Source organism: Pistacia vera, unplaced genomic scaffold (assembly GCF_008641045.1).
Source record: "Pistacia vera cultivar Batoury unplaced genomic scaffold, PisVer_v2 Contig60, whole genome shotgun sequence".
Classification (NCBI taxonomy): domain Eukaryota; kingdom Viridiplantae; phylum Streptophyta; class Magnoliopsida; order Sapindales; family Anacardiaceae; genus Pistacia; species Pistacia vera.
Genome location: NW_022196446.1, coordinates 281415 through 306961, shown reverse-complemented (window position 1 = coordinate 306961; position 25547 = coordinate 281415). Strand labels below are relative to the sequence as shown.

Here is a 25547-nt window from a genome sequence, read left to right as displayed (position 1 = left end):
TTATAAGCACTTGTTGCTAATAAGCTAATTTTCATAAGCTCAGACACACACCTTTATAAGCAGAGTGTTTATAAGCAAACTAAAAAAAAAAAAAAAANTTTTTTGCTTATAAGCTAGTTTGACCAAATATATTACCACATTATCCTTATTTAATTTTAAAATTTTATAGTATACGCTTGTTTAATGTAGTACCATTTTTAGTTATTTTATAATAAAATGTACTTATAAACCACATTTTATCAAACACGTCAACTACTTATCAGTTACTTATAAGTATTTTAACCAAACACATAATTGCTTAAAATTTCAAATGCTTATAAACTAAAGTTGCTTATAAGCTAATTTTCATAAGCTCAGACACACACCCTCTATAAGCAGAGTCCTTATAAGAAAAAAAAAAAAAAGTATCTCCCCCATCACTCCCTAACTTATTATTATTATTATTTTTTTTTATAATCTCAAAAAAGTTATAAACAAACATGTCAGTTCAATTTTAGAGCTTATAAGCTAGTTGACCAACCTATAAGTTTAGACAAACACCCTCAAAGATATCCAATGATTTTAAATTAAAATTAATATTTTATCCAATCATCTGTATAAAAATATTTTATGTATATATAGTATTACTCATTTTTTATTTCTAAGGTTATGGTTATGGACCCATGCTAGAGTCACGTGTTGTTCTTCATTTGTGGATCTCCAAAGTCTTATATTGTAAAATTTACTCATACCACAACTCCAAAGCCACATTTTGTTACCCAATAACACAACTTTAATGGATGGGGTTTAACACAATCATCTATTAAAATGGGCTTACTAATGTAACTTGGGTCTTAATCCTGTTTATTTGAGTAAAGTTACTAGAAGAAGAATAGCTTTTTTGAATAATTTGTTCGTTGTTTGGTTAGAATGATGTAAAAGAATTTTATTATTGATTTACCAAAAAAGGTTTTAATAGATCAAATAAATTCATAAAATAAAATAGAATATTCAAAAAGAGCTTATCAAAGGTTCTTTTACCAGTCGCAAAATTATTTATTTATAATCAGTGTTGTAATAATCAACCCAGGATGAAACTTGGCAGAGTGGTCAAATCTCAAGTTGATCAGTTTAACCGGTTTGATTGGTCGGCCAAGTCGGTGTCTAAAGGTTTGAAATCCAATAAAAACATCCTTAAAAATTACATATAAATCCCTATATGTTTGAAATCTTGCAAAAACACCTCAAACACCACCCTGTCAGCTTCGACAAATAGGGTCTGTTGTCGATGACGACAACACTTCCCATTACCACGAAAACACTCCTCTCAACCTCCTAACCAAAACCCATCTCACCCTCCCCTCGTTTGCCTCACCAATCGTCGGCAACATTAAGCTGTTGCCGATGATTTATTTTTGTGATTTTTGATCGATTCACTTGCCAGAAATCATCTCTATTACCACCACTCCACTCACCGACCCTTCCTCTTCAAAAGCCTCAACATCTTAACCTTCAATTGTTTGTTGATTGACGTCTTAATTTCTAGGGTTTTCAATAAATAGTAAAATTGATAATCCGACCCAGTGAAAGACCTGAGCCTCGATTGAACTGGTTCAACCGGTCGGGCTAGGTTTTAAAACACTATTTTTAATTCTACAAATACATTTGAAATATAATCAAACAGCCTAAAAAAAAATTTAGAAGTGTTTATTGTTTTAATAAACTCTTTTGACAAGTAGATAAACCCAACTAAACTTCTAACAGTCCATTCTTATCCGATAACTTTTGCTTTGAATTTCCCCTCTATAAAATATTAAAATTTGTTACAATTAACTTTGTGTAAATATGCAACTAGGAACCTTGTTCTACAAAAATACAAACAACCTAGCATAAAGTTAATTCAAGGGTGAAGGGCCTGTGATCAGGCATCCTAATACATATAAATACATGAAAGAGACTATGATACACCAGCACAAGGAGCTTCCTTTATTTTTGCTCCTCAACCTGAGCCAAGGGCGAATGCTTCCTAATGCCGTGACTTGACTGTCATGTTACTCTTGGTTTTGTTTAATGCTGCCAACAAGTTCCACCCCGATTAACTGTCCTTCTGCAATATGAACCATTGCGTGTGGGTGCTCCACAAACAGAGGTTCCTCCAGATTTCTTGTCATAATATGAACTGATTGTCGAACGCATGTCGGAAGCACATACTGAATGTTGCCAACACCTTGCATTTCCCTTCACTGGCCTTTTGCAATATGAACCACTAAGTGTGAGTGCTCCACAAACAGAGTTACAATATTTCATGTCATTATGTGTACTGAAATTCGAACACTTAGTTTTGTCACATTTTAAAGCATCGCCATCATCCCCATTCAATTTATCTTTTGTAGCTGGCTTAGAGATGAGCCCATCAACCTTCAAACCTTTATGCTCTTCACACCTCACTCTTCCTGTAACGGGTTCTCTGGTACAGACACGCCCATTACCTATTTCTACACCACATATAGTATCATACTGGAGGTTGGCAACTTGCCTCTCCGAGAAAACTTTTGGTTGCACTCTTCCAGGCTTAGTTTTGTCACATTTTAAAGCATCGCTAGTACTGGAATCAATAAACACAGAAGGCAGAGCTTGTGATGTTCCCACTGAGTTGGAACTGGAACCATACATTTTCCTCCATTTGTGCTCATCACACCTTTTATTCCCTTGAACTGGTTGGTTTCTACAGACAGAACCATCCCCTAAGGAAACCCCACAAACACCAGTATAGACCTCACCAGCACCATGTCTATCCAAAACTAACCTAGGCTTTGATTTGCTAAACTTAAAAACTTGAGAAAATAAGTTGTAACTCTCCTCATCAGCATTACCACTGAATTTATTCCCCGGTGGAAGTAGTTTGATTCCTTTAATTTTGATGCCCACAGGTTCTCGACTGAAATATAGAAGCTTCCTGACAGGTTTAGGAAACTGAAAATTCCTTGAAGCAACTTTATTGAGTTTCCCAAGGACATCATCATGGCGACGCATGCCATTACTGCCTTTGTTCCATGCATAATCAAATTTATTGAGCAGCTGATTTTCTGTTTTCAAAGCATCTGCCTTGTTTTTCATCTGTCCAACAAACAGGAAGGAAAGCAAAAGAAAAAAGATTCAAATTTCAGAGACATATAAGTATTCGTTCATTTGTGTTTTGGCTTTTAATTTCCCCCTTTTTTATATCTCATAGGATGCAGAAACTTCATTCAATACACATTTTTTACGTCTACTTCCGTATAATAATAATAATAATATATAAATTATATGCATCAAGAAGGAAAAGAAAAACATTTAACTGTTCTATGACTTGTTACAAAACATAACAAAATCCAGAAAACATCTCCTTCTCTCTGACAGTCTCTTTCCTCTGATACAACTTACATATTCCATAAGAGATTTCAACTTCAAACCAAGATTTGCATCAAAGAAGTAAGAATGAAGATCAATCATTGACAAAATCTAGACAAGCTTTTTAAGAAGAACAAACTGAGTGGCAATTCAAGGGTGACTCAAGATTGTTTTTAGTAGAGGGCTTCTTCCTTCTTCTATTCATTGACTTTTCTTCAATTTTTCCAAAACTTCCTCTCTTGATTTCTGAATTATGGTGTAGTTTAAGCTCAGTGAAAATATATTTCAAATTATTCCTCACTTAATCAACAATATTACTTCATCAGGCATAGTGAAAATTGTCTAATATAAGCTTAAATTCTAGGCTTTTCTGCCAGGAACATTACATGTGTTGAGGGTTTTTGATGAAAGGTTAGAATGGAAACAGTTTGTTCTGGTTGATGTTTTATATGTTTATTGCGTAAATTGAACACAGTTGTTAATTCAATTAACTAAATTTATAAAGATAAATCACATGCAAGTATAGCTTGCTCAACAGTTCATAATTTCTTAATAACCTTCCACAGTCTGTGTAATTCGACTCAACATCAGGCTTGGCCACTTATCAACCTGCTTCATATTAATCATTTGATCATTTGGCTTATGTGTTTTCCAATCTGAAGACACAAAGGGTAATAATTATGGATTGTCATTGTTTCTTCCTGTAAGAATTTTATATTACATTAGTCCAATTAAAGTTTATAGGAGGTGTTGGTTCGTGAGAATAGTCACCAAGAAACACCAAAATCCATAAATTAAAAAAAGGATTTTTAGAGAAACAAAAGAAAAGAAAAATTGTAATAGGTTGAACCCAATTGAATAGATATTGTCTATTTTAGGCACTATCTACTTAGAAGGCAGGTCAATACTTATAAACTAGCTTGGAATCTTATTCGCTAGTGATGTGAGATGTGCAAACTCCCCATGTTCTGGACCTCATGAGCTCATAAGCTTTTGTCACATTGAGTTGTGAGTCTGTATTTAAGCTTCACACAGAACAAGTCTACTTAATAAACATTTTATAAACTAACATAGTCTTTCATTAACTAGTGTGGCATGTAACACAAAGTATAGAAGTAAGAAACTTGACATCAAAACAACTGTGAAAACACCCTAAAATCATACTCGATTTGTTCGTTTTGAAGAGCACTTTAAGATTTTGTTAAGAAACAGTCCACCTTCTAACTTTTATTATAAAGATCGTGGTCTGAAGTTGGAAGTTTTTGTGAGATAGAATTTGTTTGAGAGGAGAGAGAGTGATATATTTTTCTACTTGGTTCATATGTTTTGTTAAAAAGCATAAAACACTTACAACTCTCAGCTTTTTTTTCTTTTTCCATGCAACGTATAATAGTTTTTTTTTTTTTTTTGGTTTATGAAATGGAAAACAAAAATGTGCACCAAACAGAGTTTCTAAATTCTAGGATATAAGAAAACATATGGAAAAATTGAAAATCAAAACATAAACTAACTCACCCTGAACCTTTTGTTTATTTAAAAGGAAGTACTTACAGGAACCCATCTATACACAATGGAGGCGCCTCTACTGAATACATCCTCAAAATATCCAGGCCCAGTTTTGAGGCCAGAGTCATTTGGGTTATTCAAATGAGCACCACTGCGGCCATAACACTGGAGCCGTGTACGGACACTGTCAGCTTGTCCAAGGTAAACCACAACCACACCATCTGAGTCAAGCTTGTTGACTTCACGTCCTAAGCCCTTGCGAGGCACTGCTACACCGAGCTCATACAGCCCTGGACCTGTACAAGTAGGGAGGTTGTGAACCCTGTATCTATCTGCACCTTCCTTTCCAAGCGAATAATCTCCCCAATCTGAAGGTCCGATAAGAACCTGAACGCAGACACATATAATATGCACCAAAATTTAATCACCCATTACAACTGCTCATTGTAGCCATCAAATCAAAACCCACAAATGTTTATTACTCTGGTTTGTAACATGCAGCAACAACATATACTTCACACTGACTTCAACTGCTACTAAATAATCAACTGCATGGCTTTTTTTACAAGCAAAGGCAATTCAAAGTTGAAACAATGCGATCATTTGACAGTATCTTAAGGTAGACTGGAAACTGTTTGTTAATATGCTTAGTTGAAGTTAAAATCATGAACACATTAAGTCAAAATATGTGATTTTTCATAAAGTGATAGAGAATCCCATAAGGCAAATTCGACTCAGCCCAATCGAGACTACTGGCAAGTGTGAATTGAGAAAGTGGGTACATAATCAAATGATATATACAGTACTGCTTGCAACCCAGAAGTGAAAACAAAGCACGTAGGCCTAAAAGATCCGAAATTTATGAAGATGAGAAGGAAGTCTGGAGAAAAACAAACCTGCCATTTAGAGAAGAGCGAGTCATGTTTGGTTCGCTTGCATTCTTCTCTGTTGATCCTACCAAATTCATCCTCTCCCTCTCCCATCTGGCAGTGACCCGATATGACCGTTAAGGCGTCATTTATACGGGGGCGAGTTTGCATCGTAAAGACCATACTGTCCATGATCAGAAGAAGTCTAGTAGTTGAAACAAGAATGATCAATGATGGTTACGCTATTTGACACAGAGCAATTAACAATTTTCTGATGTTTTCAGGCCTTAATAAAAGTTTGTTTTTTTCGTTTTACAAATAATTATTTGGATAGAAATTTGTTAAAAAAAAAAAAAAAAAAAAAAGGACACACACGAGAACTTTTTTCTGCTTCTAACAAAAGAAGACCTGGGCACGTAATTTCAAGTAGCATCGATGATAAAAGAGTAATAGATAATCTAATATGGTCTCTCTTAAAAAGATTAGTCACTGAAACTCTTATTTAACCGATTAGATATTTGAAAAAGATCTAATATGATCTCTTGATTGTTAATCTTCACGACCTTTAATAAGGGTGGTCATTGAAACTCTTATCACAACTGTTGGTCTAGACACCTCATTATTTAAAAAAAAAAAAAAAAATTCTACTTTTTAAAATATAATTCCGGATATATAATTCCGGATATATAATTTTGAAATATAGAACAATCTAATAGAAAAAATTATGCAAGCAGGGAAAAGAGCATCTTCATTATTTTGGTTGCTGAAAAGAATGCAGCATAACAAAGCTTATTCATTGTCCTTTTTGCTTCATTCATTGATTCCATTTCACCACGTCAAGTTTTGTAAGAAAGCAAACCACAAAAGTTTTCAATGTGTGTTGCTTCCTTATCGTTTTCCTACTCATCAAAAGCACCTTTACTCTTCAAAATTGTTTAAGGTTCTGTCGACAAACTTTATTCCCAGTAACTAGACAGGCACTAACCAAAAGGAAAAAAGAAAAAAAGAATGATACAGTAATCTTTTTCTTTTTCTCCTTTGTACATTTTTCAGCAATAATATGACTATAAGCATCCTATTATTTCACAGAATATTTGCAGATGTAATGAAGATATCTTTGAAAGTAGACTCAATGATTTGTAAGTTGATCAAGTAAAAGGAAATCACTTATTCCAAATTCCAATATTACTTTTTGGATTGGTCCCTCTTTTTCGGGTTGAGCCTACTTCACCACGGCCCACCACCGGTGAGCTTTAAAGTCCGGCCCACCACCGGTGAACTTTCAAGGTTTTTCTCCTGGTTTTGCCCATGGGGCTTTTTCACATTTTCTATTCCTTATTTCGTGAATTACTCTCGGATTCTTTGATTTCCTCAGATTCCCTCTGTGCAATGCAGTATTTCATTTTCTTGGAAAGAAAAATATTGACATCACATTCACATGCATGATATTACTTCCATATTCTTTGTGTTAGAAATAATTCCATGCGCTTCTGAACTTAAATTAAAATCATGATACTGTTCATAAAAACCACCAAAATAGGGCAGTTTGCGGACACAAGACATGTATTTATTTTAAGTAAAACTTAATTGAGGAAATTAAAATTAAAATTTAGATTTAGAGTTTTGTATTGATGTTATCTATGTCCTACAGTTCTCGAAATGTGTATGTCTTGATGTGGTTGATTTGGCCTCTCAATTGGGCCATTGCCATTATTAAAGAAGAATTGAAACAAAAACTAATCGAATTACTCCGACAATCATGTACACTTTCTAAGGCACGCTGCTACAAACCATATGTACCTCAATTTTAGGGAATTAAATGTGCAACTGTCCGATCCACTTCATCAGAGTTGGAAAATAAAATGGGGTCTGCTTCTCCAATAATTCAATCATATAATTTCATATTTTTATACAATAATGCGATGATTAATAACCTAATTTCATAATCTTCCCTTACTATTTTAACGTGATAGTTGAGTTCAACTTTCACCACACCCCAAAACATTAAATGATTTTAATTAAACACGAACTATTATTTTTTAAGGACGAACAATTGTTTCTTAAGAACAAACGACGTTTCTTCATAAAGAAACGATTGTTTCTTATAAAGGAATAATCGTACCTTGGAATCACCATTCCTTTGCCAAGAGACGGTCATTTATTTTGTGAGGAACGACCATTCTCTATGAAGGAATTGTCATTTCTTAAGTACAGTCAAAATCATTTTATTTCTTGGATATGGTGAGTTGATATGAAATTGTCACTTCAAGTGACACATTTAAATCATAAAAGAAATTTATGAGATTGAGTTATGGGAGTAACATTACTCATTTGTATGAAAGGTAATAGTTTAGATTGTAACATACATCCGTTACCATGCAATGCGACCGAAAGTATGAAATGAAATATATGCGGTAATGGTAATGGAAATGGATAATTTGTCAATGCCTAACATGTGAGAAATAGTGAAAGCAAGTGGACTTTTTAGATTTTAGCTTCAATTTTCTTCATCTCTATCACCTACCCATTCTCTTTTTATATCTATAATTAAGCAAATTTCATGTCATATTATCATGAAAAGTCCACCTTTGAGCTAACTTCACTGCAACCTCCAATCATTCATCTCTAATTGTTTAGACATACATATTTGGTCTAAGCAGGTGTCATTTAGTTAAACCGCCGTTTCTCCTTTGTCGTTTTGTTTGTCCCTCCTGCTCTTTTTAAGTTTCTTTGGCGCTTATCTCTTGTATTTATGCATAAGCCGGAGGAGAATCATATAACGAGTAGTCCAAATTAAGCCAAAACAAAGCTTTACTCATGCAGAATCAAATTCTGTTTCTAACTTTATTTGACTTCACGCTTGTTACATGAAGAAGAAAAAAAGTATGCCTGTATTGCTTTTGAAAGAGTCTTTGGTTTTTGCAGAGTACAGAAACTGAGGTTTTCATGTCTCCAAAGTTGTTTGAGAGCTTGTATTGTATTGTATGAATGTGGGTTTGTTTCTAGAGTTTCGACACGTCCCTTTTAACGGAAAGAACTCTACTCAATTTGTTAAAAGTGCCTTGAAATGCACGCACTCTTTTTTTCTTTTTATTGAAGCTCTTTAGCTTTTCGGTTGGGCACCTGTAAAAGTATCTTGGTTTTCAGCGATCATGTGTTCATTGATGTAATCAGGCAATGTTTTGGTGTTCAAGAAGAAATTTCACGGGCTTTGCCTATAAATTGTGGTGAAAAAGGTGAGCTTTTATTTTTTTCTTTGGTGTTTGGAAATGAAACAGAAGGGTTTAGGAGAGTTGGTGGGGAAGGTAGTGGTGGTTGCTGTAAAAGCATCAAAGGAGATCCCAAGAACTGCTTTGGTGTGGGCTTTGACTCATGTTGTTCAACCTGGTGATTGCATTAAGCTTCTGGTGATTACACCTGCTCTTCCTTCGGGTAATCTTCTCAATCTTTTGTTTTACCCTTAAAATCCTCACTTTCTGTATAGAAATTCTGATTGTATATTGTTGAAATGTCTTTTGGCTTGTTCTTTGGCTGCAATTTTTCTCAATTGTTTTAAATTTGTGAATCATTCTGTTTTGATTGGTACTGCTTCTTTTCTTTCTTATGGAAGCTTTTGCTAAACGTGTTATGATTATGTCTTCAACATTAAGGGTCTCTTGCTGGCATTAATTCTACTTCACCTGCCTGAGAATTCCTTGTGAATATAAGGATTTATAGTTAAGAGCTTCATGGCATCTAGTAATAATTTGTTTTAAACAAAAAGGTGGTAGAGCAAAAATTGTCCTTCCAGATCTTAGGACGGCATGGAAGAACTGAATTTTTGTTGAAAATGAAGCATCCTGATAAAGTCGCAAGGCCGTTACTTGTTCTTCTCTTCATTTTGAGTTAAAATTTCATTTGAACTTCTTGTGAACATTCACTCCCCAGCCGGGAATTTCTTGACCATACCTCTTTCTTAGTTTGCATGGTTGGTTCACACATTTGGAATGGGCATATAGCATTGATCGTCAACAAATCAGATGATCCATAATGACATATAAATATACTATGCTCCAGCATTGAAGTTTAGGTCCCCTGAGTTTGTTTTTCTTTCTTCTATTTGTCTGGTTATATTGACTTTAGGGTATCTTATGTTGATAACTGATGGGAGGACAATACATTTCTAGGTAAAAAGATATGGGGGCTTTCAAGATTCACCAGTGATTGCACCACTGCTCACAGGAGGTCCCTCTCAGGAACCAGTTCAGATCAGAAGGATGATATTGTAGACTCATGCTCCCAAATGATGCATCAGCTACATGACGTTTATGACCCAGAGAAGGTTAGTTGCAATAATTATTTTTTGATCTTTTGTTCTCATAGACTGCCCAACTAGTATTAAGTGTTTCCATCTTCATTTCTTAACAGATAAAAGTCAGGGTAAAAATTGTTTCTGGTTCGCCCTGTGGAGTTGTGGCTGCTGAAGCCAAGAAAGCTCAATCAAACTGGGTTATATTGGATAAGTAATAATTATTATCAAAACCTTGCTTGTTTTCTTACATGACATACCACTAATACTTACTATGGTTTTATGTGTACTTTGCTATCATATGGCTGTGGATTTCTTAATGTAGTCATAGGCCAACAGTTTTAATATTTAAAAACTACCTACCCAGAAGTTTGGTTTTCCCATTTCTTCATTTTGCTCAAATTTATCGCTATTTATAATTATTGGCAGACAGCTGAAACATGAGAAGAAATGCTGCATGGACAAGCTGCAATGCAATGTCGTGGTTATGAAACGATCTCAGCCAAAGGTTCTTCGTTTGAATTTGGTTGGATCACCAGCAATTGAATCTCAAGTGGCTTTCCCTTTACCCTTTGATTCAGAGGTATCTTCGAAACATTTGAAAAGTAAGCATGATCAGTCATACATGATTAAAGGGCCATTTGTGACTCCTGCAAGTAGTCCAGAGCAAGAGTCGTCATTGACTGTGACAGATATTGGAACCTCGTCAATATCAAGCTCAGATCCAGGGACCTCACCATTTGCCATCTCTGGAATTTTTGGAAACCTGAAGAAAGAGTGCTCATTTATCTGTGAAGAAAGGCTGAATTTTTATGACCCTGATAGTGACACAGATGGTGAAAGTGTGGGTCCACCTTCTACAAGCTCATGTTCCCAACCATGGATGAGTGAGGCTCTCAGTTCTAGTGGTGAATCCTTAAAACATTTGGAGGGAAGTTCACAAAGGACCAATGATCCAGCTTTGACTTCCACGTATGAATTACTGCTGGAGAAGTTATCTACTCTGAATCGTGAACCTGATGTTGGTGTGCTGAATTATAGGCTGGATCTAAAGTTGAGCAAAAGTGTGAGAGAGGCAGTTTCATTGTCCCGAAATAAACCGCCGGGCCCTCCTCCATTATGTTCAATATGTCAACACAAGGCACCTGTATTTGGAAATCCTCCAAGATGGTTCACCTATGCTGAACTGGAGCTTGCTACTGATAAATTTTCACAAAGAAATTTCTTGGCTGAAGGTGGATTTGGTTCTGTGCACCGGGGTGTCTTACCAGATGGCCAGGTTGTTGCTGTCAAGCAACATAAACTGGCAAGTTCGCAAGGTGATAAAGAATTTTGCTCAGAAGTTGAGGTTTTAAGTTGCGCACAACATCGTAATGTTGTGATGTTGATTGGATACTGTGTGGAAGATGGAAGGAGATTGCTGGTTTATGAATACATTTGCAATGGATCTTTGGATTCTCATCTTTATGGTAAGTTTCCTCTATCCTAATTTGTGTTATGATTTGCACTGATTTTGGCAGGAAGGAAAATGGTAGGGTAGAGGGAAATGGAAGGACTGTGTTATAACTTTCCTCTAGCTTCTGGATTGACTTTCCATTCTTATACTACATGCTAATTTAACCAACACTAAAGCTTTTGTTTAATATTACCAGAATACCTTATAACTTAATAGCATAAATGTTTCTAAAGGGTCTTTTCCTTCCACTGAACTTTTATTTTATGGGCAGGTGGGGGCAGGGGGTCTGTTGTTGACCAAGTCTTGCCCCCGTTATTGGGAATTATACTGTAAATTTCTTAAGAAGTGTGTAAATATTTACTCAAATTTTTTTTCATGTAAACAGTTTCTTTCTTAAGAAGAGTTTCTTGAATTGGTTTTGAAATTTGGACTGTATTGTGTATGGTTATATTGTGCCTTGAATATACTTTTTGTGGCCAAGCAAGTTAATAGCAGAATTGGGACTTTGCAGGACGTGATCGAGAACCATTGGAATGGTCTGCAAGGAGAAAAATTGCTGTTGGAGCAGCTCGAGGGTTGAGATACCTTCATGAAGAATGTAGAGTGGGTTGCATTGTCCACCGTGATATGCGCCCTAACAATATTCTTGTCACTCATGATTTTGAACCATTAGTATGTCATGCTCTTACCATCTCCCCTTGAGCAAAAATCAAATATGTTGATTACCAAATTCATGTTGTCCTTGATAGTTGATACATCATGCGTTCAAGTTTCATTGTTGATTAATATTTCCATAAAAATGTGCCTTTTCATTGCTTATTTGTATCATTAGGAGATGTTGGAACTGACATTCAACTATTGGACTTTAGGTTGGGGATTTTGGATTAGCAAGGTGGCAACCAGATGGAGATTTGGGAGTGGAAACAAGAGTAATAGGAACATTTGGGTAAAACAATGTGACGGTTTTTCTCTTAGCAATTTTACCTGCATAGAGTGATAATCAAATTCACATATTCTCCTTTGTGTAGGTATTTAGCTCCAGAATATGCTCAAAGTGGTCAAATCACGGAAAAAGCTGACGTCTACTCCTTTGGAGTAGTATTAGTGGAGCTCATTACAGGAAGGAAAGCTATGGATTTAAATAGGCCCAAAGGTCAGCAGTGCCTCACTGAATGGGTATGAGTTGGACCGCTCTGCTTCCTGTTTTCACTTATATATGTTGTTGAAAGTAGAACATGATCTTGGAAGGATAGATTATATTGGAGTTTAAGAGATTTTAATATTGTCTTCCAATTTATCTAGTCTCTCCAAGGGAATTTACGTTTTTCTTTTTTAAATTGACTAAACTTAATCTGATGTACTACATTACCGATAGCTTATGTTTTCATATCGGAACAGGCACGCCCTTTACTACTAAGACAAGCCATTGATGAACTGGTCGACCCTTGCTTAAGCAAATGCTACTCAGAGCGAGAGATTTATGGCATGCTGCAATGTGCCTCCTTGTGCATCCGTCGGGATCCTCATAAAAGGCCTCGTATGTCACAGGTTAGTAATCTATTAACTAATATTTGCTTTGCATATAAAATGAAGTTCCAGACCATACTTACTTTGATCATCAAGCAAAAGTCTGCTGAAAGAAATCAGAATGAGTAGATTTCCTTGCAAAACGCCCTTCATACAATATTTTGAAAATCATACTTGCCAAAAAAATCAGTTCACAATGCTTAGCCTAGAAGCAGAGTATTATCAAGACTTTATTAAAGTTGTAATCAGCGGTTATTTGCTAGATAATCTGCACAGCCATAACTTTGAGCAATCTTGAGGGAACAGTTTTTTTTGTCACAAAAAAGTTCTCTTCAAGTTAACTTTGAGCAATTGTAAGGTTGTAATTGTATGTTATATTGATTAGAGTTTCGGTTGGACCGTACACCTTAGCTTAGGACTAAGCATCCAACCTTAACCAATAGTTGGATAATTGCAGGCTTCGTTACTGAAGTCAGCTTTCTAATGATGCTTCTGAAGAAAACCCCTTAACATTGTTTATAACTTTGTTCTGAAAGTAAAGAATTTAAGACTTCAAACGAGTAAACTTATTTCTTGTATATGATCTTTCCTAAAGGTTCTTCGGATGTTGGAAGGGGATATTATCATGAATTCAAACAGTGATACGTGAGTTTCCTGGCACATCTGAAACAGCAGAAAGCATGAGGATAGAAACATGAAACATCAACAATGCTTACTCCAATCTTGATTTTGAAGGAAGTTGAAAGTTGACCCACGGAATGCAAAAGGGTAGGTCATTCGGAGAGTGAAGAAAGGCTGCTGCCATTGTAGGTGGAAAGTGATGTAAAAGGGTTTGCAAACATGATATTTCAACACAATGTTTGGCATCAACTGCGTGTTTATCATGTGAAACCAAACTTTTGTATTTATTTTTTGTGGAAAGATAACTTCACGTTGTTTCATTCTCTTGATTATACATGGGAATTGATGCTCAATGTGTTGCTTCAATAACTAATAGAACACTTCAGCATTTCCGTCCATGGGGTTCCTCGTATCATACTGGAACTTGAATGGGTTTATCTTCCTCAGCATTTCAGTTTCCAATTTTCAATCATTTCCTACCTAATTAATTACATCTACAACTCTTTCTTTAAAAAAAAAAAAAAAAAAAGAACTTACGAGAATTTACTAAAACATTTAACCATGTATAAACGTTATATTGATAATTTAAATTAAAAGATCTCAACGTATATAAGAAAAAATTCATTGTTGAATAGGTTTGCAGTTTGGACAAAAGTTAGACNTTGTTTTTCATGTAAACAGTTTCTTTCTTAAGAAGAGTTTCTTGAATTGGTTTTGAAATTTGGACTGTATTGTGTATGGTTATATTGTGCCTTGAATATACTTTTTGTGGCCAAGCAAGTTAATAGCAGAATTGCGACTTTGCAGGACGTGATCGAGAACCATTGGAATGGTCTGCAAGGCGAAAAATTGCTGTTGGAGCAGCTCGAGGGTTGAGATACCTTCATGAAGAATGTAGAGTGGGTTGCATTGTCCACCGTGATATGCGCCCTAACAATATCCTTGTCACTCATGATTTTGAACCATTAGTATGTCATGCTCTTACCATCTCCCCTTGAGCAAAAATCAAATATGTTGATTACCAAATTCATGTTGTCCTTGATAGTTGATACATCATGCGTTCAAGTTTCATTGTTGATTACTATTTCCATAAAAATGTGCCTTTTCATTGCTTATTTGTATCATTAGGAGATGTTGGAACTGACATTCAACTATTGGACTTTAGGTTGGGGATTTTGGATTAGCAAGGTGGCAACCAGATGGAGATTTGGGAGTGGAAACAAGAGTAATAGGAACATTTGGGTAAAACAATGTGACGGTTTTTCTCTTAGCAATTTTACCTGCATAGAGTGATAATCAAATTCACATATTCTCCTTTGTGTAGGTATTTAGCTCCAGAATATGCTCAAAGTGGTCAAATCACGGAAAAAGCTGACGTCTACTCCTTTGGAGTAGTATTAGTGGAGCTCATTACTGGAAGGAAAGCTATGGATTTAAATAGGCCCAAAGGTCAGCAGTGCCTCACTGAATGGGTATGAGTTGGACCGCTCTGCTTCCTGTTTTCACTTATATATGTTGGTGAAAGTAGAACATGATCTTGGAAGGATAGATTATATTGGAGTTTAAGAGATTTTAATATTGTCTTCCAATTTATCTAGTCTCTCCAAGGGAATTTACGTTTTTCTTTTTTAAATTGACTAAACTTAATCTGATGTACTACATTACCGATAGCTTATGTTTTCATATCGGAACAGGCACGCCCTTTACTACTAAGACAAGCCATTGATGAACTGGTCGACCCTTGCTTAAGCAAATGCTACTCAGAGCGAGAGATTTATGGCATGCTGCAATGTGCCTCCTTGTGCATCCGTCGGGATCCTCATAAAAGGCCTCGTATGTCACAGGTTAGTAATCTATTAACTAATATTTGCTTTGCATATAAAATGAAGTTCCAGACCATACTTACTTTGATCATCAAGCAAAAGTCTGCTGAAAGAAATCAGAATGAGTAGATTTCCTTGCAAAACGCCCTTCATACAATATTTTGAAAATCATACTTGCCAAAAAAATCAGTTCACAATGCTTAGCCTAGAAGCAGAGTATTATCAAGACTTTATTAAAGTTGTAATCAGCGGTTATTTGCTAGATAATCTGCACAGCCATAACTTTGAGCAATCTTGAGGGAACAGTTTTTTTTGTCACAAAAAAGTTCTCTTCAAGTTAACTTTGAGCAATTGTAAGGTTGTAATTGTATGTTATATTGATTAGAGTTTCGGTTGGACCGTACACCTTAGCTTAGGACTAAGCATCCAACCTTAACCAATAGTTGGATAATTGCAGGCTTCGTTACTGAAGTCAACTTTCTAATGATGCTTCTGAAGAAAACCCCTTAACATTGTTTATAACTTTGTTCTGAAAGTAAAGAATTTAAGACTTCAAACGAGTAAACTTATTTCTTCTATATGATCTTTCCTAAAGGTTCTTCGGATGTTGGAAGGGGATATTATCATGAATTCAAACAGTGATACGTGAGTTTCCTGGCACATCTGAAACAGCAGAAAGCATGAGGATAGAAACACGAAACATCAACATTGCTTACTCCAATCTTGATTTTGAAGGAAGTTGAAAGTTGACCCACGGAATGCAAAAGTGTAGGTCATTCGGAGAGTGAAGAAAGCCTGCTGCCATTGTAGGTGGAAAGTGATGTAAAAGGGTTTGCAAACCAGATATTTCAACACAATGTTTGGCATCAACTGCGTGTTTATCATGTGAAACCAAACTTTTGTATTTATTTTTTGTGGAAAGATAACTTCACGTTGTTTCATTCTCTTGATTATACATGGGAATTGATGCTCAATGTGTTGCTTCAATAACTAATAGAACACTTCAGCATTTCCGTCCATGGGGTTCCTCGTATCATACTGGAACTTGAATGGGTTTATCTTCCTCAGCATTTCAGTTTCCAATTTTCAATCATTTCCTACCTAATTAATTACATCTACAACTCTTTCTTTAAAAAAAAAAAAAAAAAAGAACTTACGAGAATTTACTAAAACATTTAACCATGTATAAACGTTATATTGATAATTTAAATTAAAAGATCTCAACGTATATAAGAAAAAATTCATTGTTGAATAGGTTTGCAGTTTGGACAAAAGTTAGACATAATCCGACGGCTAAGAGTTGTCCAACACTGTCGGAAAATGCACGGCCAGGATCCGCCCAACATATAGTACGAAACATAAAGGCAATTTACACGAAGCTGCTGGCATAAAAAAGTGAAGTGAAAGAAGAGGCCTGACTTCTGAGCAACGGACGTAGCGCCATGAGCTTATTCTTGAAAATTCGAAAACCATCTCTTTCTTCCCTCTCAGTTTTCTCTTTTCAGAGCTTCTTCACAACACTCCCACGTAACCCTCCTTCTCTTCCTTATTTCTTTATATTTACTTTTAAGTACCTTCTTCTTTAATTTTGTTTTGTTTGCTTACTATATTGAATGATGGAACTTTTTATTTTATTTTTATAAACAGATTTTTCTACGGAGAAGAAGGAGGCTAGTAGCTTCATTCACCCTACAGCCGTTGTTCATCCAAATGCCATAATTGGTCAGGTGTGCTCCCTTTCACTTTACTTCTCTCAATTGTTAATTCTTTAAGTCATTATGCTTTATTTTTTTAGTTATAATGAACTGGTTGATGTGATAAGCTGGAGAGTTCTGCACCTTTTGTGGTACTGGCATCTGCTTTAGAGAAGCTCTTTAGAGTTGACCACTGCAGTTTGTTTTATCAGTTTTTAAGAGTGTTGGTCGAAATCAATTAAGCTATTTGAATGGAGGTTTACTTTTGAATGATATTTGGAGTTTCTGAGAGTCACAATTTGTGTTTCAGGGAGTTTCAATTGGTCCATTTTGTACCATTGGGTCTTCTGCAAGGCTTGGGAATAGTTGTCAATTGTATCCTGCAAGCCATATTTTTGGAAATACAGAATTAGGCGAGCACTGCATTTTGATGACGTGAGTTCTGATTTTGGTTTCACCTTTTCTATTTATTATCGGAAACATATGGTTTCTGTTCTTGATCATTTTACTATATGTAAGGATTTAAATTTTGTCAGGCAGTGGTTCTGTAGTTGGTGACAATCTTCCTGGGCGAACTGTCTTAGGGTGCAATAACATTATTGGGCACCATGCTGTGGTTGGTGTCAAATGCCAGGACATGAAATACAAGGTTCACTTCTACCAGTATGGATGTTAACTGATCTATTTTGGTGTATGATTAGAAATTGGTTATTTGGGTGTGTGCACTAATAGAAGTTTAACTTGTCAACTAAACCCTCTGCATTGATGGCAATATAACTGATTCTGCACCGCACATCATTGCCACCCAGATAACTGGATGTTCTCATTACATTTGTCACTATGATCATCAGCATCATAATATTTAAAGGTAGCACTTTCGTGCATGTACTTATTTGTGGTTTGCAGGCTAATAACATCAATTCTTTATGCTTTTAGCCAGGGGATGAATGTTTCCTTGATGTTGGAAACAACAATGAGATCAGAGAGCATGCTTCAATTCACCGATCTTCAAAATCAAGTGATAGAACGGTAGGTGGGCTTACAAATTTTTGTTTTCTTTTTTGAACATGTAACCCTTTTTTTGAAGTTTAGGCTATATCCATATTCTAACTTCAATAAGTTAATCAGGTCATTGGTGATAACAATCTTATCATGGGTTCTTGTCATATTGCCCATGACTGTAAGATAGGCAACAGTAACATATTTGCGAACAATACTCTTCTAGCTGGTCATGTTGTTGTGGAAGTAAGTTCTAAATTTATTTTATAATTGGGATATAGACAGCATTTTCAATATTTTCATCTTCAGATGCCTTATCTGGTATGCAAGTTGATTCAAGTGCTGGATATATAGGACTATACTCACACCGCAGGAGCAATTGTGGTTCATCAGTTTTGCCGTGTTGGCTCATTTTCTTTCATTGGTGGGGGTTCTGTGGTACGATCCTTTTCTTTTGGCCTTAAGTTTTCATTCTCTTCTTTCTCTTTATGATGAGGATCGTGCATTAATTGTAGTTTCCAATATGAATGTTTTCAAGCCAAATTGAGCGGCAATATCGATGTCTATTTCTCAAATGGAGGTTTCACGAATTTTGTATTATACAACTTTGCCCAAGAAAGGGAAAAAAAAGTTAAGGATCTTGTTACATTATCCTTCAGCAGTGCAATTATGCTCTTTCTACTTGACTTTAGGACATATTCTTTGAAAATGCCAAAAAAAAAAAGGTTGATATCATATAAAATAATTTTTTGTTCTTCATGTCTTATGCCTAAAGGTTACACAAGATGTTCCCAAGTATACGATGGTAGCTGGAGAAAGGGCTGAACTTCGTGGTTTAAATTTGGAAGGTCTTCGTCGTCGTGGATTCACAGTCTTAGAGGTTGGTACTCGTTGAACTTTAATTCGGATGGCTCCATTGTAGCTACAAAATAGTCCATAATTTTATAAATGTGGACATAGAAGTCTCCTCTTTCTTGTCAATGTAGGCCTTCCCATGATTTGTAGAAAATGAAAGATGATTGGCATTTTCTGACAGTAATTATGTTTTAGTATGTTTCCTTTACAAAATTATTAACTTCTTAACCATTGTTATAGCATTTCTTTCTCCAGTTGGCATATAATGGAATCCTGTAGAAAGGAACCTGTTATAGGCCGAAGAATGTATGTGAAGAGATAAATGACCCCTGTGATTATGGGGTAGTGATAATCATTAGTTTAGGAGTTAGGTTCCCAGGAGATTATTGGTCATTATGGTAAGAATTAAGGTTTTTGCAAATTGTTTCCCCAACTTAACTGGATGTATTTTATAGTTTTACAGTTTATAATTAAACATTATGCTAGCAAGAATGTCATAGAATAGTTGATTAGACTTGATGTTTCTCTGTGCAAACCATAGTGGCATAGCAAATGGGCACCATTTTGTCAGATTCAGACAGATGAGTTAAGTATCATGGTGGCATGTTTATGTTGTTTAGTTTAGCCCATGTTTTTTTTTTTTTACGCCATTGTGTCTCAGTTGATACGAGGGTTGGTGCTTGTAAATGTTTATATGATGATATGCCCGAGAAGTGAGATGCCCTATGGGTCTTTCAGAAAGCTGAGGTCTCATCTTCAATCTTGGTTGAGTATGTTACTGTTGTTTGGGAAGATAATAATGATGTTGTGTGCAAGAAATGTAGTTGTGGATGAAATGTAAACCTTTAATTTAATTACCTGTTAGCCTCTACTTTTTCACTGCTCTATTTTTCTTTGGACATTTTTGTGAAACCATTCCGTATTAGCACAATATTATAGTAAATTTTTCCACTTTTAGCTGACATGATGTTTCTTGCTTATATTTACTAGCGTTAATGCAAAGAGAATTTTTTATGACATCGTTATGTTCTATTTATCCATTATATAACTGTAAAAATCATTTTTATTTGCCTCATTTATTATTATTTTTTTTCCTTCTGAGCAAGGATCTAGATTAAGAGTTTGAGAATGGCATATCGAAAGATTTTTATGCCTGTTGATGCGAATAATGTGGGTTTCGAAGAACGTCTTACTAAAGTGGTACTATATCTATCACTTGCTTTCACACTCAAAATTCATTTCTTCAAATAGTCATTGTGAAATTTAAACCCATATTGCAGGAACAGGATGAACAATTGAGTAATGTTCCTGCCGTATGTTCAATGGTGCAGTCTATTCGTGATTCTTTAACAGAAAATCGTCGTGGGATATGCAAGTTTAGGCAATGGACTGGTTTATGAAGTCATGTACTAGTAACTTCTGCATCTTCACCTTTGATTTTTTTTTTTCCTTTTCTCGTCCTATAAATTGTTTAACTGGAATTTGAACTTGAGTGTTTCTAAGGTAGTACAAGTTACCAAAGCAGTAAGTTTCGTTCAAACTTGAGTGAGTGCTTTGGGTCTATATTTTTGCAGTTTTTGCTTGGCAATTATAGATGAACAAGCTGGTGTAGACAAGTGTATAGATTTGAGAGGCATTGAGCAACTTTTGGTTTAGTTCCTCGTAGAGGTTCAACTTGTATCAGTTACCCAGGGATAAAAAAACACTTGCTATGTTTGTGAAATCTTAATTATGAAGATGTTGAAAGCAAATTATGCTTTTATAAGTTTATGGAACAAAACTGATATTAATATATATGGTCATTCTTCAATGGCACTGTCTTTGTTTGACCAATCATCTTCTCGTCTATTACTATATATGGAGTATGCTTTCTCTGCTTTCTGTTGTTAATTAACAGTAGATGGTCCAATTTTCTGAACTCCTTTGAAATCAGTTCATAAAACATTTTCTCGCTAGCAGCAACTTGAAAGTCACTTCCTACTAGTTGATGCTTTGAAAAGTCAATCTTATCTGTGTGATTTGTTATTCATGTAAGTTGAAGAACAATCTGCTTTTGAGGGGGATCCAGATATGGAACATATGGCAGGTTTCCTTTTCTGGGTAAGAACTTTCTTTCAGTTTCTTTGAATTCTTCTTCTTTCAGTCTCCACCGCTTAGCAGCCATGATGGCAAACTTCAAGCAACCCCCCTCCCCCATTGTGTCCCATCATGTCTAAACTAATCTTTGCTTCAAAATCATGTACATTATATTACTCTTCAAGGATTGGAAAGTGCTTGTACATTAGACATTCAACAATGTTGTGGTTTCTAAAATCGAATTATGTTATGTGATGTAATCCTACTTTTTGATGTTTTGAGTACAATTATTGGCTTAATGAAGTTATATATTGATCCATATTATTCAATGAACTGCAAATAGAATAAAAAACATTTGCTTGCTACTTGAGTAATTAGTGGTAATGCTAATGCTTTGAAGGTGACCATTTCTTTAAATTTCAACATTCGAACTTGGATTGGTTTTGCTCTCTTTTCATGTTACCCAAACACCAATTAATTTGAAGTAGCCTGATTCATATTAGCATCTTTTGAAAAACTTTGTTTGATTCAATTATTGAGAGGGGATTAGGTTGTAGTTGCTCAGCTTGACAGAATATCAGAGCTGTAGTAAAAATGGGCGTCACCCCACCACAATCAACATCAATATGAATTATATGATTTAAGGATAAACTTTAAGAAATTTCCATGTCCCAATAATCTCTTGGGTTGGGCCATTGAGTTAAATCAAAGTCAGGAATGTGGCAATCAGTTCACCAATTCCCCAGCTGCTTTTATCATTAATTGTGTTGTGTCTTTTCATTATCATCATGGAATCTGTAGGAAATTACTAAAACAAAATTAACGGCCATTCTCCCTCTTAATTATTGGTTCTTTTAAAGTTTGTGCTTTTTTTAGTTGATTCAGCTATCAAACATTTACCCCTTTAAACAACCCATTTTCTTTTTCTCCAATTTGATGCCTCTTTTTTTCGGTTTCTCCGGAAGAAGCTTTGCAAAAGCATGATTTTAATTGATCAACCTGCCAGCAAATTTTATTGGTACATGCTCTAGTCCTTGCAAATCATTCTCAAAAGAGCATGATATATCTGCAAGTAGTGAAATATCATTTATATTTTGAGCATATTATATTCTTCAGTGGGTATCAGAAAAACTCAATTGAATGTTCTAAAATCGACCGCTAGATTAAAAATTTAAGGTTAAAAAGTAATCTCAACTTTCCCACCGATTTACATCATCTACAATATTAAGCACTTCTCAAAGGAGTAAGTATAAAATATAGTCAAACAAGGTTTGATGGAAGGGAGATTCCATTCTATGATAATGCCAAATAAGAGAGAAGTAATAAATTCTTCAACTTGGCCTCTTGATACATAGGATTATTATTAATTAAACACATTAATTTAACATATCCTTAATTTGATAATAATAATAATGACCACCCTAACAAGACAATAGGCAGTTGGGTGAGATAATCAATCCAATAAAATATTAAATCTGAGTCTCCATCAATGTTTCTGATTGCTTATATTTAGGTTTACTTTTATGGGAAACAGAATATCATTTTCCATTAGTCCCAGATTCTGATTGATGAAAATGGTATCTTACCAAAAGTTTAGTTTTTCCATAACATTATAATATAAGGTAAAGACAAATTATGTGAGATGTCAATCACTTTAGTATTTGTTTAATGTTATATTAGTTTTAGGATGAATTGCATGCCTTGATATAATAGATCTGGCCAGATCAATGGACAGATGGCCATACATCTAATTGGAAACAACTTATTGGTGAATTGCATGCCTTGATATACAATGTTAATGTAGATTTTTTGAACACTTAATTTGTAAACATGTAAGGGTTGTTTTTATACATACAGTGGTAAGAAATTCTAGACTTAAAGTCTAACTTAAATTTGAATTATATATGTCGACTCAAACAATTCAACGACGTGCCATTTCAATTGAAGCATTCAAAGTAAAGTCTTGCCCAGATTCTTTCACATTTTTTTTCCTTGATACGAAATAAATATTTTTAATGAAATTCCCATGAAAGAGGAGTTGGTTGATCAACTTCAACTTCAACTTTCAAACTTGTTGTTTTTCTTCTCCCATTTCTCAAGTCACCTAACTAACCACCTCCAAGACCATTGGAGGATCTAGTTCTCTCCCCCCCTTTTTTTTTTTATACATGCTGTTATTTTTAAATAAGATATGCAAGTCGTTTCTGCTATACTATAATACTAACCAATAACCATAGCTTGACCATATACGTGTTAATTTGTTTGTGTATTTCTACAAATAATTATATTCCTCAACACAACTGGGTATTGGATTTTTGCTCTATATATATATATATATATATAGACAGAGAGAGAGAGAGAGAGAGCAAGAACATAATACAGAATTGAATGGTGTGAAGAGATAGAAAAGGGTATTGGATTTTTCTGATTTGTTTAGAAAGTAGAAACCGAGTTGGAAAAAGTAAGAAAATAATAAAGTATATCCATCCATCCATCCATCCAACCATCTTCTCTTGGTGTGCATCCATTCATTTTCGTAAAGCCCACCTTGCCCATCATTTTATCATATATGCTACCAACGTATAATTCAGCTACTTGCTCTCTTTTCCCTCTTTGTTTTATTTCGTTTTGGTGTTGGTTGTTGGTCTAAGAAGTTGAGCTCTGTCTGGGTGAAAATGGGCAGAAAGTGCTCACATTGTGGGATCATTGGCCATAATTCAAGGACCTGCACTTCTTTCAGAGGAACTCCTACTGCTTCTGCCCTTCGGCTTTTTGGTGTTCAACTTGACCTTTCGTCTTCGTCTTCTCTTGCCATGCAGAAGAGCTTTAGCATGGACTGTTTGCCCTCAGCTTCAGCTTCAGCCTCACTACACTCTTCACCCTCTTCTTCTTCTTCCTTGTCTTCTCTAGTTTCCATAGATGAAGATAAAACTGCCTTGGGCTATCTGTCTGATGGTCTCATGGGTGGTCGTCCTCAGGAGAGAAAGAAAGGTGAGTTTTTTTTTTTTTTTTTCATAACACACAACAACCAATGACTTCCATTAATTTCTTCAATTTTCTTAGCAAAAATATCCTGTGTCTGATTTGTTTGAATAAATACAACTCTAGCTAGAATATGTTTATACTGGATAATTCTCTCCAACAAAGTTGTTGATAAATATAGGAGTTCCATGGACGGAAGCGGAGCATCGAACATTTTTGATCGGGCTTGAAATGCTGGGGAAGGGAGATTGGAGGGGCATCTCTAGAAACTTTGTGACTACAAGAACTCCAACCCAAGTGGCTAGTCATGCTCAAAAGTATTTCCTTCGGCAGGCTAGTCTCAACAAGAAGAAGCGACGCTCAAGCCTCTTTGATTTGGTACCACTATTATAGCATTGTTCATCATATATATTCTCAATTCTGAATCATCAACTGATACAAATTTATATATTTCTGTTAGCAACAGGTCGGGAACAGTATGGCTGGTGGTCACCCTGTTAAAGGATTTAATTCCGAGCAAAGTGATCCTGTTCCTACTCAATATTCAAGTCACCGTGATGCGGCAATGCCTCTGGTAGACTACACTTCCTTTAAACAAGATTTTACTTCATGTAATGAAGCAACCGATGATCTTCATCAAGATCAATCAACTTCACACGGCCGTCATCAGGTGGTGCCCATTTGGCTACAGCAGCCTAAATCTTCCATTAATGCATCGAAACCATCGCCTCCAGATTCGGAATCAGCCGATTTAGAGCTCACACTTGCCACCCCAAAGCCTTTGGAAGAAAAGAAATCATCATCTAAACCTCTCTTTATCAGACCTATTAGTGTTACCTGAATACAATCCAGTGATAATCACTAGGAAGTATCGAAGCTTATCAAGACCACATGGTATTATTTAATTAGTATAGTCATAATGCCTCATCAGACATTGGATCCACCTTGTTTTCTGTTTATTATTAATCTCAGCAAAAGATTTCTTTTGTAGTCTAAGGATGACTGCTAAATTTGTGAAAGTATGTGCTTAATTAGTTGATCGATTAAGTTTTAGGCCTTAAACCCAAGTGACAACTTGTTCATCTCTTACATTTTATGTAAGGATATAAAGTAGTTAGGTCATTAATAAGAGAAGAATCATATAATAATAAAGATCTATTCAGTATTGTATAATGTATTAGATATGATATTTAATATGTAGCTTTTACAAGAACAATGGCACATTCTTCCTCATCTCCACCTCCAATGGCGCAGAAAATTTTCTTATTCTATATTCCTTATTATTGTAAGATTCTCACTTCCATATTGGGATAGATTATCAAAAGTGACAGATGTGGAAAAGAAAGGATCCAAAGTGATTGGTGAATGATGATAAAGGCTCTTCAACTTTCTCTCTTTTAGCAGTATTAGAAAATTATATACTGCTTGTGTGGCTACTAAGAGAAAGGAAAAAGAAAAGGAAAAAAAAAAAAGTTGGAGCCT

General features: G+C 35.3%; 5 protein-coding genes across 11 annotated transcripts; 4 read left to right on the top strand and 1 right to left on the bottom strand.

Annotated features, from left to right (window-relative positions):
- Nucleotides 1-1839: 1839 nt before the first annotated feature.
- Nucleotides 1840-6078, bottom strand: LOC116110322 (protein EFFECTOR OF TRANSCRIPTION 2-like). Its single transcript, XM_031396553.1, has 3 exons — nucleotides 5772-6078; nucleotides 4921-5262; nucleotides 1840-3096 (listed from the first exon to the last, which is right to left on the bottom strand). Exons 1-3 carry the CDS (start codon nucleotides 5934-5936, stop codon nucleotides 2047-2049), a joined length of 1557 nt encoding a protein of 518 aa, XP_031252413.1. The 5' UTR covers nucleotides 5937-6078; the 3' UTR covers nucleotides 1840-2046.
- A 2251-nt stretch (nucleotides 6079-8329) lies between these two features.
- LOC116110302 (inactive protein kinase SELMODRAFT_444075) lies at nucleotides 8330-13956 on the top strand. The gene is made up of 9 exons (XM_031396518.1): nucleotides 8330-9176; nucleotides 9911-10065; nucleotides 10152-10246; nucleotides 10462-11501; nucleotides 12000-12160; nucleotides 12358-12434; nucleotides 12517-12664; nucleotides 12887-13036; nucleotides 13611-13956. Exons 1-9 carry the CDS (start codon nucleotides 9014-9016, stop codon nucleotides 13662-13664), a joined length of 2043 nt encoding a protein of 680 aa, XP_031252378.1. The 5' UTR covers nucleotides 8330-9013; the 3' UTR covers nucleotides 13665-13956.
- Nucleotides 13957-13971: 15 nt separating this feature from the next.
- Nucleotides 13972-16172, top strand: LOC116110279 (proline-rich receptor-like protein kinase PERK3). The gene is made up of 6 exons (XM_031396496.1): nucleotides 13972-14038; nucleotides 14444-14604; nucleotides 14802-14878; nucleotides 14961-15108; nucleotides 15331-15480; nucleotides 16055-16172. The coding sequence occupies exons 1-6, from the start codon at nucleotides 13972-13974 to the stop codon at nucleotides 16106-16108; spliced, it is 657 nt and encodes a 218-aa protein (XP_031252356.1). The 3' UTR covers nucleotides 16109-16172.
- A 544-nt stretch (nucleotides 16173-16716) lies between these two features.
- On the top strand, nucleotides 16717-21359 carry LOC116110312 (probable acyl-[acyl-carrier-protein]--UDP-N-acetylglucosamine O-acyltransferase, mitochondrial). Of its 7 annotated transcripts, none has more exons than XM_031396537.1 (11): nucleotides 16719-16986; nucleotides 17107-17186; nucleotides 17464-17588; nucleotides 17694-17802; nucleotides 18090-18182; nucleotides 18282-18398; nucleotides 18507-18590; nucleotides 18928-19032; nucleotides 20121-20207; nucleotides 20288-20413; nucleotides 21043-21359. In XM_031396537.1, exons 1-10 carry the CDS (start codon nucleotides 16902-16904, stop codon nucleotides 20405-20407), a joined length of 1005 nt encoding a protein of 334 aa, XP_031252397.1. In that variant the 5' UTR covers nucleotides 16719-16901; the 3' UTR covers nucleotides 20408-20413; nucleotides 21043-21359. The 7 variants fall into 7 exon arrangements, 6 of the variants coding, with proteins under 6 accessions (XP_031252397.1, XP_031252396.1, XP_031252394.1 ...); XM_031396536.1 differs by lacking the exon at nucleotides 21043-21359 and adding an exon at nucleotides 20582-21033 and having other exon boundaries at nucleotides 20288-20419; XM_031396534.1 differs by lacking the exon at nucleotides 21043-21359 and adding an exon at nucleotides 20580-21033 and having other exon boundaries at nucleotides 16720-16986; nucleotides 20288-20407.
- Nucleotides 21360-23459: 2100 nt separating this feature from the next.
- On the top strand, nucleotides 23460-25215 carry LOC116110325 (transcription factor MYBS3-like). Its single transcript, XM_031396556.1, has 3 exons — nucleotides 23460-24074; nucleotides 24247-24443; nucleotides 24532-25215. Exons 1-3 carry the CDS (start codon nucleotides 23759-23761, stop codon nucleotides 24904-24906), a joined length of 888 nt encoding a protein of 295 aa, XP_031252416.1. The 5' UTR covers nucleotides 23460-23758; the 3' UTR covers nucleotides 24907-25215.
- The last annotated feature ends 332 nt before the right edge of the window (nucleotides 25216-25547 follow it).